Source organism: Malurus melanocephalus, unplaced genomic scaffold (assembly GCF_030028575.1).
Source record: "Malurus melanocephalus ecotype Western Australia unplaced genomic scaffold, MMel_1.1 scaffold_266, whole genome shotgun sequence".
Taxonomy (NCBI): Eukaryota; Metazoa; Chordata; class Aves; order Passeriformes; family Maluridae; genus Malurus; species Malurus melanocephalus.
The window spans coordinates 235,086-251,729 of NW_026623498.1; the positions used below are offsets into that span (position 1 = coordinate 235,086).

A 16,644-nucleotide genomic window follows, 5' to 3' on the forward strand; every position below is an offset into this window, starting at 1 on the left:
GCTGCAGCCCTCACAGCCATTCCCACAGAGCTGCAGCCCTCACAGCCATTCCCCACAGAGCTGCAGCCCTCACAGCCATTCCCCCAGAGCTGCAACCCTCACAGCCATTCCCTCAGAGCTGCAGCCCTCAGAGGCATTCCCTGCAGAGCTGCAGCCCTCACAGCCATTCCCGGGCAGGGCCATGTTCCAGCAGGGCTGCAGCCCTCACAGCCATTCCCGGGCAGGGCCATGTTCCAGCAGAGCTGCAGCCCTCACAGCCATTCCCAGGCAGGGCCATGTTCCGTCAGGGCTGCAGCCCTCACAGCCATTCCCTCAGAGCTGCAGCCCTCACAGCCATTCCCGGGCAGGGCCATGTTCCAGCAGGGCTGCAGCCCTCACAGCCATTCCCAACAGGACCAGTGCCGCTTTGGCAGCCAGGCTGGGGGCAATCCTCGCTCTCTCCTTTGGCTCTGTGCCCCAGCTGATCTGCAGCCAGGTTTTGCTGTAATCCCTACATCCTGTTGCAGGTCCTTAATCAGCTGGAGCCAGCCTGGGGAAAAAAAAAAAAAATCTGAAAACCCAAACCCCAAAGTGTTCTGGTTCAAGCTCCCCACTGCCAGGTGGTGAGGAGGGGTGGGCAGCAGCCTYCCCAGGCACCCGGTGGAAGATGGAGGAGCTGGGAGAGATTACAGTCTCCTTGGTAGGGGTGGAAGCAGAGAAAAGGCTCTGTGTTTCTGCTGGAGTCTCTGCAGGACCCACTGGTGCTGTTCCCCTGCAGAGCGAGTGGGTCTGGGTTTGAGGCATTGATTCCTCCTGTTCTCCCACCGCCAGCTCAGCTATGGATGCTGCCCCTTCAGCCCTCACTGGGCAGGCTTGGAAACTCTCTGGGCTGTTGAGTTGTTTTTTTTCCCATTTAATGCATAGAATAACACTGATGGGTCTGAACAGCTCCAGCCAGGCGACGAGGGGAAAGAATAACAAGCTCCTGAATGTCAGGCAAAATTATGGGCCATTGCTATTTAGGGTGAGTCTGGTGGATTTAGGGCCTCTCTGTTCTATTGTCCCAGCTGCTCTGAGCATTGGAGCAGGCGAGACACAAGTCGGGAATTTTATTGCAGAGCATGTTCAGGGGAAGGCTGGTTCTGAGCATTTCCGGAGTGGAACAGCAGCAGTAGAGGAGAGGAGACCATTTCTCTTGGGAACTTGGTGAGATGTGCTACTGGAGGCTGGAAGGCATGGAGAGGTAGTCATCCATCAGAGAATAAAGCCCCTTTGCATCTTGGTTTCTGTCAGGATTCAGCTCCAGAAGTTCATCTCACTGCCCCAGTCTGTTCAGGATTGGTGTCCATCCATCCGACCTGGGCTGATTGTCCGTCTGCCGTGTCCCTTGGTAGACCATGCTGATCCCCCTGCCTCTCATGGCTCCTTGTCTTCTCTTGTGAAGCATTCAGGAGTGTARTTTGTATGAAAAACAGTACCTGTATTGAAATTGTGTGTATTGAATGGGGATTTGGGGTTTTGGGGTCATCTCTGGGACTGCTTTTGGCTGGGGCTGCTGATGTAACCAGGGCTGGCACTGCGTTTGCGTTGCTGGGTGTTAGGGGGAAGGGCCCAGCTGAACAGCACAGAAGGACACAGAAAGGATGAAGAGGGTGTTGCACAGGGTGATAGAAGTGGRTCGTCCATGGGAAAGTGAATTCTGCACAAGTCCTGGACAGGCTGTACCCTAAGCTTCCACATTTTGGCAAATACATTGTGTCCCATGCCAGGGTGGGGATGAGTGGCAGAGAGCAAGAAGGCCGTTCATGCCTGGCTGTCTGCACAGGCATGAGGCTCAGCAGGGTGAATTCTTTGCTTCTTTGGGGCTCTTTTTATTTGACCGGATTAAAAAGCCTATTTGAGTTTCTTAAACCATTTAATCTAAAATCCCCAGATAGATGCGCCACTGRATTCAGTTTTAAGCTTATAAACAAAATAGGTCTGTGTTTGTCTCTTCTTCRTTTTGTTCTAAAGAAGAAGGGTTTGACCTGTCCTACCTGGAGCTGGGTGGGAGGGGATTGAGCYTCTGGTGCCTGTGAATGCCCCTGAGCTTTCTGAAGGGTGGGAGGGTGCAGAGTCTGCAGTGCTGCTGTGACCTTCCTGCAGCTCCAGGCTGGGTGTGTGTGTGGCCTGGGCAGTGGCAGCAGGAGAGAGCAGGGACCAAGCTCCACGGGCTGCTCCCAGGSCTCAGCACCTGCACAGAGCACTGASTGTGTGTAAAATTCCACTAGAACCATTGCTCTGAAATGAGTTTGGGGACAGGAGAAGGAGAAGACCTTAGGAAATGGGAGAAAATGGGAGGAAAGCATGGAATGGKCTGGATAATTCCAGTTCCTGCGGTCCTTTGAGAGGAGATGTTTCTCCTCTGCTCCCAGAGTATCCAGCTCCTTCCAGGGTTTCCTCCTGCATCCATCCTCTCCACGCACTCAGGGTTTTTGTCTCTGCAATGCTGTTTGGTTTATTTGCTGCCCCTCCATACCCTTCAGAGGAGGTTCCACTGTGCACACAATGGAACAGTTCAGGATTTGTTTGCAGGAGAGAGGTGYTAAAGATGCCTACAGCAGCTGCAAAAATGTCACGGGTCTGTGGCCCACAGTGCCAGATGCTCTGAAGAAAGGTACCAAACCCACAGCAGGGAGATGAAAGATGRTCTGTCCCTGTGTCCCCTCRATGTCCTTTCCATGMGTCCMCAGAGACCACCTCGAGTCAGTGATGTCTGCATGCCTGAGTGGGGTGGCAGTGGCAGTGCTCAAAGCAGCCCCAGTGAGAGCAGAGTCCTTTGCAGATCCCATCCCCAGCGCTGGGAGCAGAGCAGAGGGGACTCACACAGCCATGGAAAAGCTTTTCCATGGAAAAGCTCATTCCAGCACGGCCGTAGAGGCGCTGGTAGGGCAAGGCTGTCCTCACCTCTTGTGGTGTTTGCTGGGAGCAGAGAGCTGTCTCTGTCCAGGGCTCTCAAGGAGATGCTCYATAGAATGGGAAGGTGGGAGCAAGGCTGTGTCCTCCCGCTCTTCCTTCTCCCAAGGCACTGAAGACAGACAGAGGGACAGACGTCTGTCCGATGGCAGCTTCAGTCGGAGAGAGCCCTGTTGGCTTCTCTGAGGGAGCCTCTTTCTATATGGAAATGAAGAATTTAGGCTAATGGAGCTCAACCATCTCTAATTTTGCGATGGCAGGAGGATTTTGATTGAAAGTAATTAAGCAAGCTAGCTGTAAAATTAATTAAAGCAAAAGGGGGGGATTTTTTTATTGGATTGGATAGCGATATAGCGGCTGTCAAATGGGGGACGGATGGGGGTGACCTGAATTCTCTGCCCTCCCTCCTCCCACTCGGGACGTTTATGTCACTTTAATCTCCTTACAGCGGCTGGTGTGCATTTGTTTGAAATAATCAAGGAAATATGGTCAGAAATTGTCAGCTTTCAGATCTAATTTACCTGACAGCCCTGCGCAGACCAGTAAGCCTCTGTGTGTGTGTGTGTGTGTGTGGTGCATGCGACTGTGTGGTCATGGAGGACTCCTTGTCTCCCCACTCCCCTGTTTTTGTTCATTCTGTCTTCTCTCGATTCCTAGCAAAAATACTTCTGACATATCTGGGGCCACCCAGCACCTTGTAGGAAAAAGAAATAAGTTTGACAATTTTCCTGCAGTCTCTTCTCCACCCCCACCTTCCCATCGCTGCCTCCTCTCAACCTGCTGCCTCATCCTTGCACCATAACCAGCTTTAGGGTTTAGGCAATATAGGATTAGGGGAGGTGGCTGTAATTCTTTATTCCAGATGGCTAGCAACTGCTAAACCCACTGTCACAAGCACCAAGTTATAAAAATACTTAAATTAGGCCCTTTGTTTCAGCCCATGTCCCTGCCAAACAGTTCTCCTGGTGTCCTCTGGGAGCTCAGCTTGCTCAGAACAGGTGGGGGACTTTGAGTCCAGACTGTAAAGATGCTGGGGAGAGGCTTCTCCGGACTCACACCTACCTGGATTCCCTTGCTCAGCTCCATCTGCTTCTTTTTGCCTTCAGCACTTAAAGAGAGATCTGCAGTCAGAAGGAGCTGGGCATGAGTTGGAGTCTTAGCAGGTGAATATCCCAGTGCAGGGACATGCAAAGGCTGCAGCTCCTGCACATCTGACTGGGTGGGTGGGGTGCACAATCCTGACAGAAATCGGAAACTTCCCCCTGGACCTAAATCTGCAAGARCCCAGTGACCTGAGCTCAGTGTGCTGGAAACTGGGGAGGGAGGGCAACTGCTGTAGGGATGGTGCCTGGTGCCTCACATCACCTGGTGCCTCACATCTGCCTTGCTAGCTTGGCTCTTAGGGCTGTTATTTATTATTTATTATTGTTCACTAAGATCCAAGAAAGTTCGGGCTTACTTTTGTTTTGAGTCTCCATATAGAGACCTTTGCTGAGGCAGACTCTGGTGCCAAGACCTCTGGTGCTTTTACAATTACAGCCCATGCTCCTACTGTAYTGTTTATGTGATGACTCTCAGTCCCATGAGATTCTGCAGCCTTTCTTAGACCAGAGCACCCAGCACCTGGCAGGGAGAGTGCAGGGCGAGTGCTGGACCTGGTGCCAAGGAAAATCTCTGGGCTTCACCTCCCAGGGAACCATTAATACRTAGATGGCTCAGGCTGGACCTGCTGCAAGGATCCACATGCAGGGAAGTTGATTAAACTGCTTCAGGGGAAGCAGATGATTCATTCCTGCCTGGTCTCTGTGGTCAGAGGGTCTCTTAGCTGCTCAGACCTCATGCTCTGGCTGATGTCCCCATGCACGGAGCTGAGTGACTGGTCCTTGTGGGCCAGCTGATGTGAGCAGCCCCTGAATGTCCCAGAGCATCTCAGACAATCTCAGCATGGAGACTGAAACTTTGAGCTGTTGAGCAGAGGTGTGGAGGGCTCCTCAGCAGCCCTGTACCCTGCAGGACGTGGGTGGGACTGGGCATGAGCAGCCGCATGGGGCTGTGCTGAGGTGGGTGATGAGCTCATCACCATCATTCCCGGCTTTAATTCCAGCTTTGCCACTGATTTGCTTTGTATCTGTAGCCATGTGAATACACAGCTTTGTGCCAGTGCTTCCTCATCAGTATAATGGGTATAATTAGGCTTCCCTGATTGAAGATGGCGCCGAACACTGAGTGTGCTGGCAGACTGTTTTCTTTTGTTTAAAAGTCCCTTCTGAAAAAATGAGGTAAGACCAGATTTTAGGGTGCTGGTTTCCATATCATATTTCAAACATATGGGGGTTAAGGTCTCTGACAGTACCCAGCCCTTCCCTTGTGGGACAGGTTGAAGAGTTGGCTTCCCCTTAAACCTAACAGGACAGAGTTAGGTTGAGACTAAGTGCTTCTAAGCACTGTCTCCCCTGTATTCAGCAAAATACAGAATGTGGCACTGCTGATCTTCTGTGTTAATTACAAATATAACAGAATGTAACATGAAGAATAGTCTAAATAATTTCATGGCCTGTTAACCAACCAAAAGAGAGCTTAAGTTCTGGGACATGGACCAGCTACACTGATAATGGTATCTGAGCTCGGTGGTGTCTGGAGGAAGGGTCACACCATGCTGGCTGCTCTGATTTCCCACTCTAGATCGCAAGACCAGATGATTAAGAGTGCATTAGATAATCTTCTAACATAAAATTCCCTACAGGCAGTTACTGGCATTGCTGTAGAGACATCCTGAACGACGTGTTGGAAAAGGAAGTGCACAGGACAGTCTTTCTGCATTGTGAACATGTTTGAGACCCCCATGCAAAGCTGTGCTCTGTTCTGACTCCAAGTCTCCTCAGACATGGCCGAGGAAAATGCACGTGAGTGCTGACCTGGGGGCACCTTCTGTTGTTCTGTTTGCACCTGCTTGTAGCTGTTCAACACCTCTCCCCTCTCAGGCACTGCCGCTCTCACTGCTGGAGATCCCAACTCCAGCACAGCCAGAGCTGAGAAACATCCCATAGTTGGGAGAATGGGATGAGAATTTCAGATTTGGGTGGCATTTCTTTTTCTCTCAGTTCAGTGTGAGTGGCAGTGGAAAGGCGTAAGCTCCCTTTTGTCACTGATGTRGTGTCAGCTGGGAAATGATTCTCCTGAGCTGAGCAGAGTGACATGAGCATAAGATCAGTCAGAGAGGCATCAAGCTCAGCAAGTGAGGAAGGGAGCAGCTGAGGCACGGGGCTGAGTGTCTGGAGATGTCTTGGTGCTGTCTGGAGGTTTCCTTCTTCACCCCAGCAGAGGGAAGGAAGGCTGTGGGCTGACTGGGAGCAATGGTGCCTGTCCATGTCCCTGTGTGTCCTCACGGCAGTGGGGCAGTGCCCAGAGCAGGACAGAGCTGTGATGCTCCTCAGACACGGCAGGAGCCAATCCTGGATTTGGGAGAGGCTCAAGGCAGCATTCCCTGAGTTCCCTCTGCACAGGAGATACACCCTCACAGAGTTGTCCTTTTATTTGCAAACTGAGCAGTTGTACTGKAAGAGATTTAGCAAACATGGGACTGCACAATGCTGTGTGTACTGAGTCACACATCAGGGCTGGAGCCAGCTAGCACTGTGAGCTACTGAGGCAAACATTTGAGAATAGCTACAATAGGCACCAAAAATATCTTCAGATGAGATCTTCCTGCATTGCTGCATGTTGGGTAACAGGGAGGGCTGACAACCTTAAACTGCCCACGTGCTCTACCCCTCATCCTGGGCAAGTCAAGGTGCTGCGTATGGGAACAAAACAGAGCAAAAGCAAGTTCTCTCCTCTGAAGGAAACTCTGAATCGCCAACCTCACATGGGTTGGGGAGGTTCTGGCTCTGGCAAGACTCAGGGATTGACCCTGTGATCTTGGCTCTGGCTGCGTTTCAGGAGGGAATGACCCCAGAACTACTGACCCCAGAACTATTACTGTRCTGTTGGATCTTCAGCTCACACCTGCACAGAGCCAGGGCAGGATCGGTCCCTACAGGMCATCATCTTGGTGTTTAAAGTTCCCAAGCAAGGGGTTTGCTCTTGGGGTCTCCTGTAAAAGGTCTTTCTGTTGCAAGATTTTTGTCAGAGCTTTGCTCCGTGGTTGCTCTTTCCTCTCTRCTACTCCTTTAAAATAAAGGAGCTGCTTTCCCAAAACCCAACTCTGGCTTCTGAGACACAATTCCCCAACTGGAGATTTTAGGGGTTTGCCCAAGCCATTCAGCAGGGTGGGAGAAGAGGCAGTGGAGGTTCTTGGTGCTGTCTGATGTGCAGACTGAGGACAGGGTTGGTGGCGACCACCAAATCTGATCAGCCTCGGGCCAGGTGACCYTTTGGCAGCCTTCCCCCAGTCCCCCAAACCCTTCCATTGCATCCTGCTGCTCTCCACACCCTCGTGGTGGGGCTGGGATTGTACCTCAGCCTCGCTGCAGCCCCTTCCTGCCTTCCAGCACAACATCTCTCTCTCCCACTGGTTTTACAGCCGTTTTTTCTGCCAGCGCAGGGCACTGAAAAGTGCTGGCACTGCCAAAAACCCTGTGTGCACTACGACTCCCCAAACATCCCTTTATTTTTATTGTTCTGTTAATTACTGTTTAAACTTTAATAAGTCACTTCGTCAGGAGGGGGGACCTGCAGTGAGGTTTCTGTGCAAACACTGGGCCCGGCAGTGACTCTAGTGTAACATAACCCTTTATACAATGTGGGAATGTTTAGACTGTAACAGAAACTTGTTATTTTAATGACAGTTAAAGGGRAAAAAAAAAGAAAGGCGCGATTGAAAAAGGGAAGCAAGTTTGTTGGGGAAATGGCTCATCTCAATCTCTCTGTCTGGCCTCTTTTCTCTTGGCTTTAATGATATCTGGATAAGGAGGCTTTATGGCTTCAGTTGAGGCAAGTCTTGTTCCCAGAGATGCCYTATACAAGGCAGTGTGATCCCTTTGGTTCTGCGGGGTGAGGCCAGCAGTGGAGAGATGCTGATGGAAGCAGCATGGCTTGATTTTGCTCAGAGACAGCAGCAGATGCCTAAAGCCAGTTCGAGCTCAGTCTAATTATTCTGACCCACACAAGAGACTTTACCCTTCTGTGCAGAGCTTCTTCCATGGTTAAGTTTTTAAGTAGCTGTGCTGAAACAGATACTGGCCTGTCATAGATAGGAGGGTCCAATATCCCATTAAAAAATGGACCTTGAAGCAAGAATGATTCCTCATTCTGACTCCTCAAAATGAGGAACCATGGAGACCCGAGAGAGGGAAAGGGAGGGAACCTGGCTCACACTCTTGGCAGGGGGAGAACAGAGGATTCCCGGGTGTCCTTGATTTTGGACTGTGACTTGTGACATCTGCKTTGCTTTGAGGCAGCAGAGGGTGCCTGAGCAGTGGCTCTGTCCCTGCACCACAGCACTGAAGTCACCTCCAGGTTTGGCTTGGCTATATTTAGCACTCGCTATAGACAAGACCATATAGAGTGATATATATGATCTGAAAACCTTCAACTCCTGCTGACCTCTGCTGATACGGTGAAATCCCCCAAATCTGTACAGCCTGAATGAAGAGTGATGCGAGACCAGAAGAAGGGAGGGCTCCCATGTTTTTCCTGACAGAATTCCATGTTCCCCCTCCCTGGGCTGGTCAGTGGTCCCKGGCAGTGCTCATTCTCTGGGCAGCTTTTTCTGCAGACCTGGCTGTTGGGAAGGGAATGAGGGGAGGGAGGTGTGAGGAGGGTGTGGAGGTGTGGACTGGGATACGAGAGCTTTGGCAGGAGATGCTGGGAAGGAGAAAGGTGGAATGGTGTTGGGAACTTGAGTGGGAAGCGGGGCACAAAGGACAAAACTTTGGAAATGAGGGGACATTAGAGGGTGTGGGATGTAAGGAGCACTTTGCTGGAAGAAGGAATCTTCCTCAGGCACCAGCTCATTGCACGAGTCCAGWTCCTTTTTGCAGGACCCATCTCTCCTCTTTGCTAACTTTCTGGTCAGAACAAAGAGCCTGGGGGACTTGCACTCCAAAAGCTTTTTGGTGAGGGTGAGCATAGGGTGGAGCAGGAGGGATGAAATCATGGGCCTCTGGGGYGTGTGTTTTCCCAAGTGGGTGAGCATGCAGGGAGCAGGCCAAAACAGTTCACGCTTTCCTCGCCCGCTGCCGGGGCTGTGATTGTTATTGATTGGGTTTGCTGTTCTCGGCACTTTGTGTTTTTCCAGCTGAGCATTGGCTGCCCTGGATTTTCATTTTTTTTTTTTTTAATATTTTATTTTTTACCCTCTGGTTTAGTTCAAATGCCCACAAACATGGCAGATGGGGCAGGTGTGTGCCCAGCCCTGTGCCAGGCAGCACTGCAGGTCTGTGTAAGGTACCAGTGATGTACAAACCTGCTGTCAGTGGGATTAAATTCATAGCTCTGGATTATCTCTAGATGGAYGTCGTACAAAAAGGTAAAGAAATCTGCTCTTGTACAAAAACTGGTATCAGGGCTTTATGTTGAAGTAAATAAGAACATGCATAGGGGATTCCCATGCTTGGGCATGTATAATGGATAGCTGRCTTGGGGTGCATAAACTTCAACCCCAAAGCCAAAGGGCCAAGGCCGTGCTAGCTGGAGATAGAGTTTTGTTTCATATCCAACACGTAGTCATGGTTTCAGACCCCACTGATCCCCTCAAGYTGGGCTGCTCTCCCTCCAGCTGTCCTCTGGTGTCCATCCTCCGCAGAGCTGTGCCTGCTCTTGGGGCCAGCAGCAGGAGCCATCCCTTTAGGAATGGTATTTTCCGGGTTCCTGTGTGAGGCTGAACATGTCCCAGCTGCAAAAATAGCTAGTGTGTATACCCTGTGGAAACAGGACTGGCAGCGACACATCTGTCTGGTCTGGACAGGGACAGCTTGTAACCAATGCCCCAAAGGGCATGGAGTGGCTGCAAGCTCCCTGTCAGTGTGCAGAAGCCCAAAATAGAGACCTGTGGCGAGGACTAGCCCCTCGGAGGGTGAAGCTGGGCAGTGGGCAGAGCAGCAGATAGCTCTGGGCCCCTTGCAGTACCAGTGTGCTCCAGCAAGACATTAATATTGACTGGCTCCCCKGTGCAGCTCGGGGCGGGCAGGCTCTGCCTTGGCCGGGTGTTTGCAKCCCCAGAGCAGCCCCAGCTCCTTCTGCTSCCTCTGCCTCCCCCGTGGCCACTGGGGTCACTTTGGTGGAGAGCGCAGGCAGAGCTCAAGGATAGAGCCCCCTGAACGGAGCCAAGGAGCCACTGAGTGAAAACGCTGAGGTTTTCCTTTTCTGTACAGCGCGTTTCCCTAAATTGCCTTTGACTGTGTGCATCGCTAATGAAAGTTTATGCCCTTGTTAGAAGGACAGGCAGGTCCGTTCCAGTTAGGGCTGGGTCTATCCTTCTGCCAACTGCCCTCCCCAGCACACACACGCACTCTCACTCACTCGCTCTCCCTGGTGAATAAGTAGAGGCTGTTATAAAAAAAAAAAAGGGGAGAGAGAGGGAAAAAAGAGGAGGGGAAAAAATTTCCATATTTGTGTAAGTTGCTTTAAAAGCATTTTATCATGTCATAAAAAAAAAGGAAAGTACTCTCGGAAATTGATCCGGCACAAGAGCCCATTGGACAGAAGGACGTTGGGATGTTAATGGCTATTTTGCTCCAGGGTGGCTTATTAAAAAATTTATACATAAATGCTTAAAATTGCATAAATTATTTAAAAAAAAAACATAGTAAGCAATTTTCAATCCCCATACACTTTTCCTCTTTTTCTTTCCCTCGTCATTCTTTTCTTCCATTCTTTCCTACAAAAAAAAATATTCCTTCCCACTTCTCTTACCCTTGTCCCCTCCCTGTCTGAAAATGTGATGTGCCCAAAAATGTACATGTCCGTGGGTAAAATAAATATGATTTTAAATGGTACCCACCACTGATCAGCAGAGCTAGCTATGAGGGGGGAAAAAAAGAAAAAAGAAGGGGAGAAGAAAAAAGAAAAGAAAGAAGTTTGGATATGATGAGTGTTTCTCACAGGCGTGGAATGTCACCCACATATCCTGGAGATTGTACTGGGGAGGTTTATGATGGTTTCCCATTGATTTGTTTCCCCGACGCAGCTGCCGACCTCTATTGAGGGACAAACATAATCAGCACTGACGCAAATTAGATGGTTATTCGTTTTGAAAATTGACAGAAAAACAATAAAAAAGATGAAATGCTCCCAAATCAATAGATATAATGAAATTCAAATAATCCGAGAGATGAGGTCTCCATGGCAACTGATAATGTGGAAAAGAAAACAATTTAATAAAGGACAGACACACTTTGAAAACAGATTGGGCAAAGGGAAGGCGGGGGGGCTGGGGAGCAAGGGGGGCCGTGGGGTGGGTGGTGCTGGGAGGGGGCAGCGGGAGGAGGTGGTGGGAGCAGAGCCGCTGCCTCTCCGCTTGGTTAGCAGTGCTCTAGTGAAGGATCACTGTCCATCCCAAGGACGCTTGCCATAATTAAGAGAGGCTTTCGGTCCAGAAAGTGCAGATTCAGGTTTTAATACACAAAATTATTTCAGGAGCACTGAATCGGAAAGTCGTTTGTTATGACCTTCCTGAGAGGCCTGGAGCAGGGCATGTTGGAGGCGCGGCGGCTGAGCCAGCTGAGTTATGGCATATTTGTGTTTTTATAGTGCGGAGAGGAGGGGGGAAGGGGGGAAGAAGGTTAAACAGTATTTACAGCTCAGTTGTTTTCAGAAAGGAAAGAGAAATAGAGTTCATGAAAAGATGCGAGTGGAAGAGAGGGGGAGAGGGAGAGATCCCCTGCCCAGCGCACACTGCGCCGGGACGTCCGCTCCAGGGAGACGCTGCCCCTGCTCTGTTTGTGAAGGAGTGAGGTGCAGACGGGCTGGGGGCACAGAGGGGTCCTTTGGTGGGACAAGGGAGCGTGTGTGTCCCTGCTGTGAGTCTGGCTGCAGGCTCCAGAACTGTGTTCTCACTCCAGGCTGCAGAATAAACTGCTTCTGGTGTGCGGGCTCGTGCTGCGAGTGTGCGTGGTGTGAGTGCACACGGGTGCTCTGCTGCAGCGATGGCTGTGTGTGCTGGCTGGGTGTGCGGGTACTGGTGTGTGGGTGCTCGTGTGTGTGGGTGCTGGTGTGTCCTGTGCTGTGTGCTCTGTGCTGGTGTGGGTGCTGGTGTGTGCATTGTGGGTTCTGGCTGCGTGTGCAAGGCTGTGCAGAGCTGTGTGCTGCGTGTGCACATGCGTGTGTGTGWGCAGATGTGACATGTGTACAGTCCCAGCTACCCAGGCTGGTGCGTGTTAGCATGTGCATTGTGTGTGTTGGTGTGCAGGGCCGTGTGATAGTGACCCTGCACGTTTCCACACACGTGTGTGTGCCCATGGATGGGCGTTTGCAGTGATAGCACATGGATGGGCTCACGAGGACATGGCGGATAAGAAGATGAGCCCTAATGACCAGAAGGAAGAGCAGCAAAAGGCAAGACGGGAATTAGAGTGGTGTGAGCCCTGGCGAGAGCGGGGTGAGTGCCCACGTGGCCCAGCCATGGGGTTGCTCTCCGTGCTGMTCTGACAGCACTGCTGAGTTAACAACTCACTGATGACCCACTGCTTTCACGCCAGAGCTCGTTCTTCTCTGGCCTGCTCGTGAGCCTTTTCCACACAAACAGAATGGAAGCATTTCTCCTCACCACGCTGCACAACATTTGCAGGTCCCAGATGTCTCCAGGGGTTCCAGAGCCCCTAAGCTCTCACTGCTGTGTGTAAGGGGTGTATTCACAAAAGAGTCCCAGCTCCACCTGGGGATCACAGAGACCTTTAAAGGCACTGCACACCCAGCCCAGACTAGTGCCCTGCTCTCACCCAGCTCAGGCAGTGCCAGGGGCTGTGAGAGGATGCCCTGCAAGGCTGAGATGCTCAGGTTTGCTCTGTGTGCAGCCCTTGCTGCGGTTGTGCTCACCTCCTGCGGGCTCACACACTGATTTACTTTGCAGAACCTCGAAAKACCACAATAATGAACTTTCTCTGGCCCTGCATTTCTTAGTGGTGCAACAAGCATTCACACTCGCAACTCSTACTTAGCTCCCGACTTCCCACTGCAGTTAATTAGCAGTCTGCATTCTTTGTTGAGGGTAATAGTGCTGAAAGGGATTGCAAATTGCTCTTAAACTGCCAACCAACTACCAAAAGGGTCAGAGGGACCCTATTTTAGGAGCTGGCTCACTTAGCCTGTGCTTTTGGTKAGGGCTCTCTGTAAAATCCATCCCTGGCCCTTCTAATTACCCCAGTGTCAGGTATTTGCAGCTAAGTCTGGTTCACTCTTGATCTCGCTCCGAGTTTCCCTGCACCCCTTCCCAGCATTTACAGAGGGGTCTGTGCACTGTTTCCAGGAGCTCATGTCTTGGTCTCACCTTGGCTCTCACATGGGGTGGCAGTYCAGGTTCCAGAGGCTTTCCCAGCCCCATTTCCAGCACCCCTTCCTTCTATCTCTGTGTCCACATCTGGCACTGCACTCCAGCTGTGTTTCTGTGCTGGGGAGAGGTGAAGTTGGGCTCTGTGTTTGCATTCAGTTCCCCGACAACGTCTGTCTTCACAGGGAGTTTTCCTGGGGCCACAGCAGCCTGCAGGGAGCTGAAGGTGATGAGCTATTACTCTTCACKCTCCCTTTTGCGTCTTTCCCTTTGGTTTTCTTCACAACCTGGGGGAGATTGATGGCAGGATTGTGATGTAGATGTTACAGTTCTGCTTGATTTACAGTGTTACTTAGGCTGAGTGAGGCTACCTATGCTCCTCTGGATAGTAAACCTTTTAAGAGGACTAAAAAATTAATAAATAAATAAGGCAAGGAACATAAACTGGATCAGAAAAGCTGATCCTCTTGGCTTTATGTTATCTGAAAGAACGGTGGTAAGGACAGAAAGCTCCCAGGGAGCCACTGCTCAGTCTGGGGAGCCCAAGACCCCACTCACTGTTTGGGGCTGGAGCACTGAGAGCAGGTTTTCATGAGGAGAAAACTGTTGAAATGTCTTATCAAAGATCTGCATTGACAAATGAACTAGGAAGTTTGCTGCAGGACACAAAGGACGTTTGAGCTTCAGTCTGTCCTCTATCAGTGCTTTTCCTCTGCTGTTACTTGATTTGCAATAGTACCTAACATGGCAAAGGCTCTGGGCTCACTRAGGGCTGGGCAAGCAATCCTTTGCCAGTGGTGACCCATGAAGGGGAGCCCGGGCAGAGAGGGGGCCGGCGTGGTGTCCTTGGCCCAAAGAGAAGCAGCAGTAGCAGAGCAGGGAGCAGAATCAGAACCCCTGACTCTGTTCCCCCTTTTTTCCCTCTTCTTTACACTCGACTCCTTTTGTTAGTTGTAGAAGCTTCCTGTGTTACTTACGTGCAGAAAGGTGATGTTTTTCTTGTGCTTTGGAGATTCCAGGGCACATGAGTGCAGAGCAGGGCAGAGGGAAGGGCAGTGATGAGGAGCTTTGCCTCSGCACTCAGGTGAGAAGCAGAGCCTTGGTACTTTTCCCAGTGAGAAAACTGGGGGTAGACAAGATCAAAGCACATTTGGGATAATTTTTGAGATCTGCCTAGGAAAAGGTTCAGACGTGCGTTACTAAAGAGCTGTGAACAAGGATTAGTCCTATCCTCGCTCAAAGTTGAGGCACTTTCCCCACCATCTGTGCCAAATGCCTGTGAGAGCTGGTGGAGCGGAGCGGAGCAGGTCAGGAGCAGGTGAGACAGGAGGGTCAGAGCAACTGTGGGGTGTGAGAGAGAGCAGCTGTGGGGTGTGAGGGTCAGAATAGCCCATGGGATGTGTGAGAGAGAGCCTGTGGGGTGTGAGAGAGAGAGCCTGTGGGGTGTGAGGGTCAGAGCAGCCCATGGGGTGTGAGAGAGAGCCTGTGGGGTGTGAGGGTCAGAGCAGCCCATGGGGTGTGAGACAGAGGAGCCATGGGGTGGCACAGGGTCAGAGCAGCTCATGGGGTGTCAGATAAAGCAGCTCCTGGGGTGGCACAGGGCCAGGAGAGGCTGTCACCGTTCAGCCACGGAGGGGAGAAGGTCCCCAGGTGGGCTGGGCTGCAGGTGAGGAGGGGACAGTGGGGGGATGCTCAGTGCTGAGTGTYCTCAGCTCTGTCCAGCTCTGCTCCCTGCCAGCCAGGCTCAGCTCTCCAGTGGGGACTCTGCGGATCTGGAGCACTTTCTGAGTTGCAGCCCATTGCACCATTGCAGCAGGAGTGGCTGTGCTAGGGCCAGCTCACTCCTGGTGTGAGGTCTGCACTGCCTTTCTCTCCCTGGCCAGTGATATATGGCATAAATTAGGCCTCTGAAGGGGGATACTGCATCCTTAAGAAGAAATATGTCCTCATTTTTCTTAAACACCGTTTGCACTGAGTGAAATGTTTAGAAGGGACGCTGAGGGATAACTTTATTTCTTACCAGGGAGTTCAGAGCCGTTCAGTTAAACCCATAAAACACTGGGAGTAGGGAAGCTGACAGCCTGCCCGTGCATTAGAAAAGCCATTACTCATCTAGGGGAAGTTCACCCCATGCTGAAGCCTTGTGTTATCAATGGGGTGGTCCAGGGGAAGACATGGGATCATCTTCCTTGGCCATCTGAGGGGTCAGTAGGATGCTCAGAGGTGGAAAAGACTCTGTAACAATCCAGCACAGCGACAGAGAGCTGATACAGACACTCCAGAGCACTGAGTAAGGCTCACTGCTGGGWAGTCATCCTCATTTTCCCTCTCCTGCGTGGRGAAACTRAGGCACAGAAYGCTGGGGAAACAAACGGTTACACTGTGATTGGAAATAGGGCTGGAAGCCAGCATTTCTGGCTCTTAATCCCATTTTAAATCACCAAAACCAAATTCCCTTCCAGAGGCAAGGAGTCAGAGTCAGAAGGTCTGACTCCTGTTCAGTTCCTGTCACAAATCCACGTTTCCCAGTGGAGTGGGGAGTCCCGACTCCATTGCACCAACATTCAGCCCTGTCCGGTGGTGTTTAGAAAATCTCCTGGAAGGTGAAGGCAAGGTCCTGTAGATGACAGTAATGGGAGTTGCTGTCTGTGGTGGTCGGTGGGTGGTGGGCTGTGTTGCAGGTGTGGTTTATGCCCTTGCCCAGGCACTGGCCACTGCAGCTGCCGTGGTTGCCCCCATGAGTGGCTGTTTGAGAGCACAGGGCCACCCAGAGCCCAGAGTCACTGGCWGACAAGGCATCGGCCACCAAGGGGGTGGTGACTTTCTCTTTGATATTTTATTTTTGGAGGCTTGACACCAAAAGATTTAATATTTGTTAGAAATGAGAAACAGTTCTCAAGTGAATTTGGAGAGCCTGGGAATTAATGTCAGACCCCCCCTCCCCTCCCTAAACATCCCTCCTCCCTGTCAACTCAGTCCCCCCTTTCAATTTCTGAAGCTTGCTGATTTGAATATTTATAAATATCAGTAAATTATTTATTGTAGCAATCTGCTGTGCCATTTCACCAATCGCCGTTAACACTTTAGGGCTCGCTCTTGAGGAGGACGCGACTGGAGGAGTGGGGCACGTGGGGCTGGGGGCACTGGGGAGGGCTCTGGTGCGGGGCACAGCTTTGGAAAATGTTTGCAGGAGGGGATGGGGACTGCTGTGCCCAGGGGACACTGGGGAGGACGTGGCTGCACAGGGGGCTGTGTTGATGGGGAGGGCAGCCAGGGTGGCCTGT

General features: G+C 51.3%; 1 protein-coding gene across 14 annotated transcripts in view; it reads left to right on the forward strand.

Annotated features, from left to right (window-relative positions):
• The window catches only part of CASZ1 (castor zinc finger 1), a 197,511-nt gene that overhangs the window by 134,519 nt on the left and 46,348 nt on the right, over positions 1–16,644 (forward strand). For 6 of the 14 annotated variants that reach the window (XM_057375953.1, XM_057375950.1, XM_057375951.1 and 3 more), the window contains one exon: positions 5,678–5,837. The exons of the other annotated variants lie outside the window; for them this stretch is intronic. In XM_057375953.1, coding sequence (XP_057231936.1) covers positions 5,819–5,837 — 19 coding nt within the window. In that variant the 5' untranslated portion in view covers positions 5,678–5,818. The remainder of the gene's footprint in view (positions 1–5,677; positions 5,838–16,644) is intronic. 14 annotated transcript variants of the gene reach the window in all.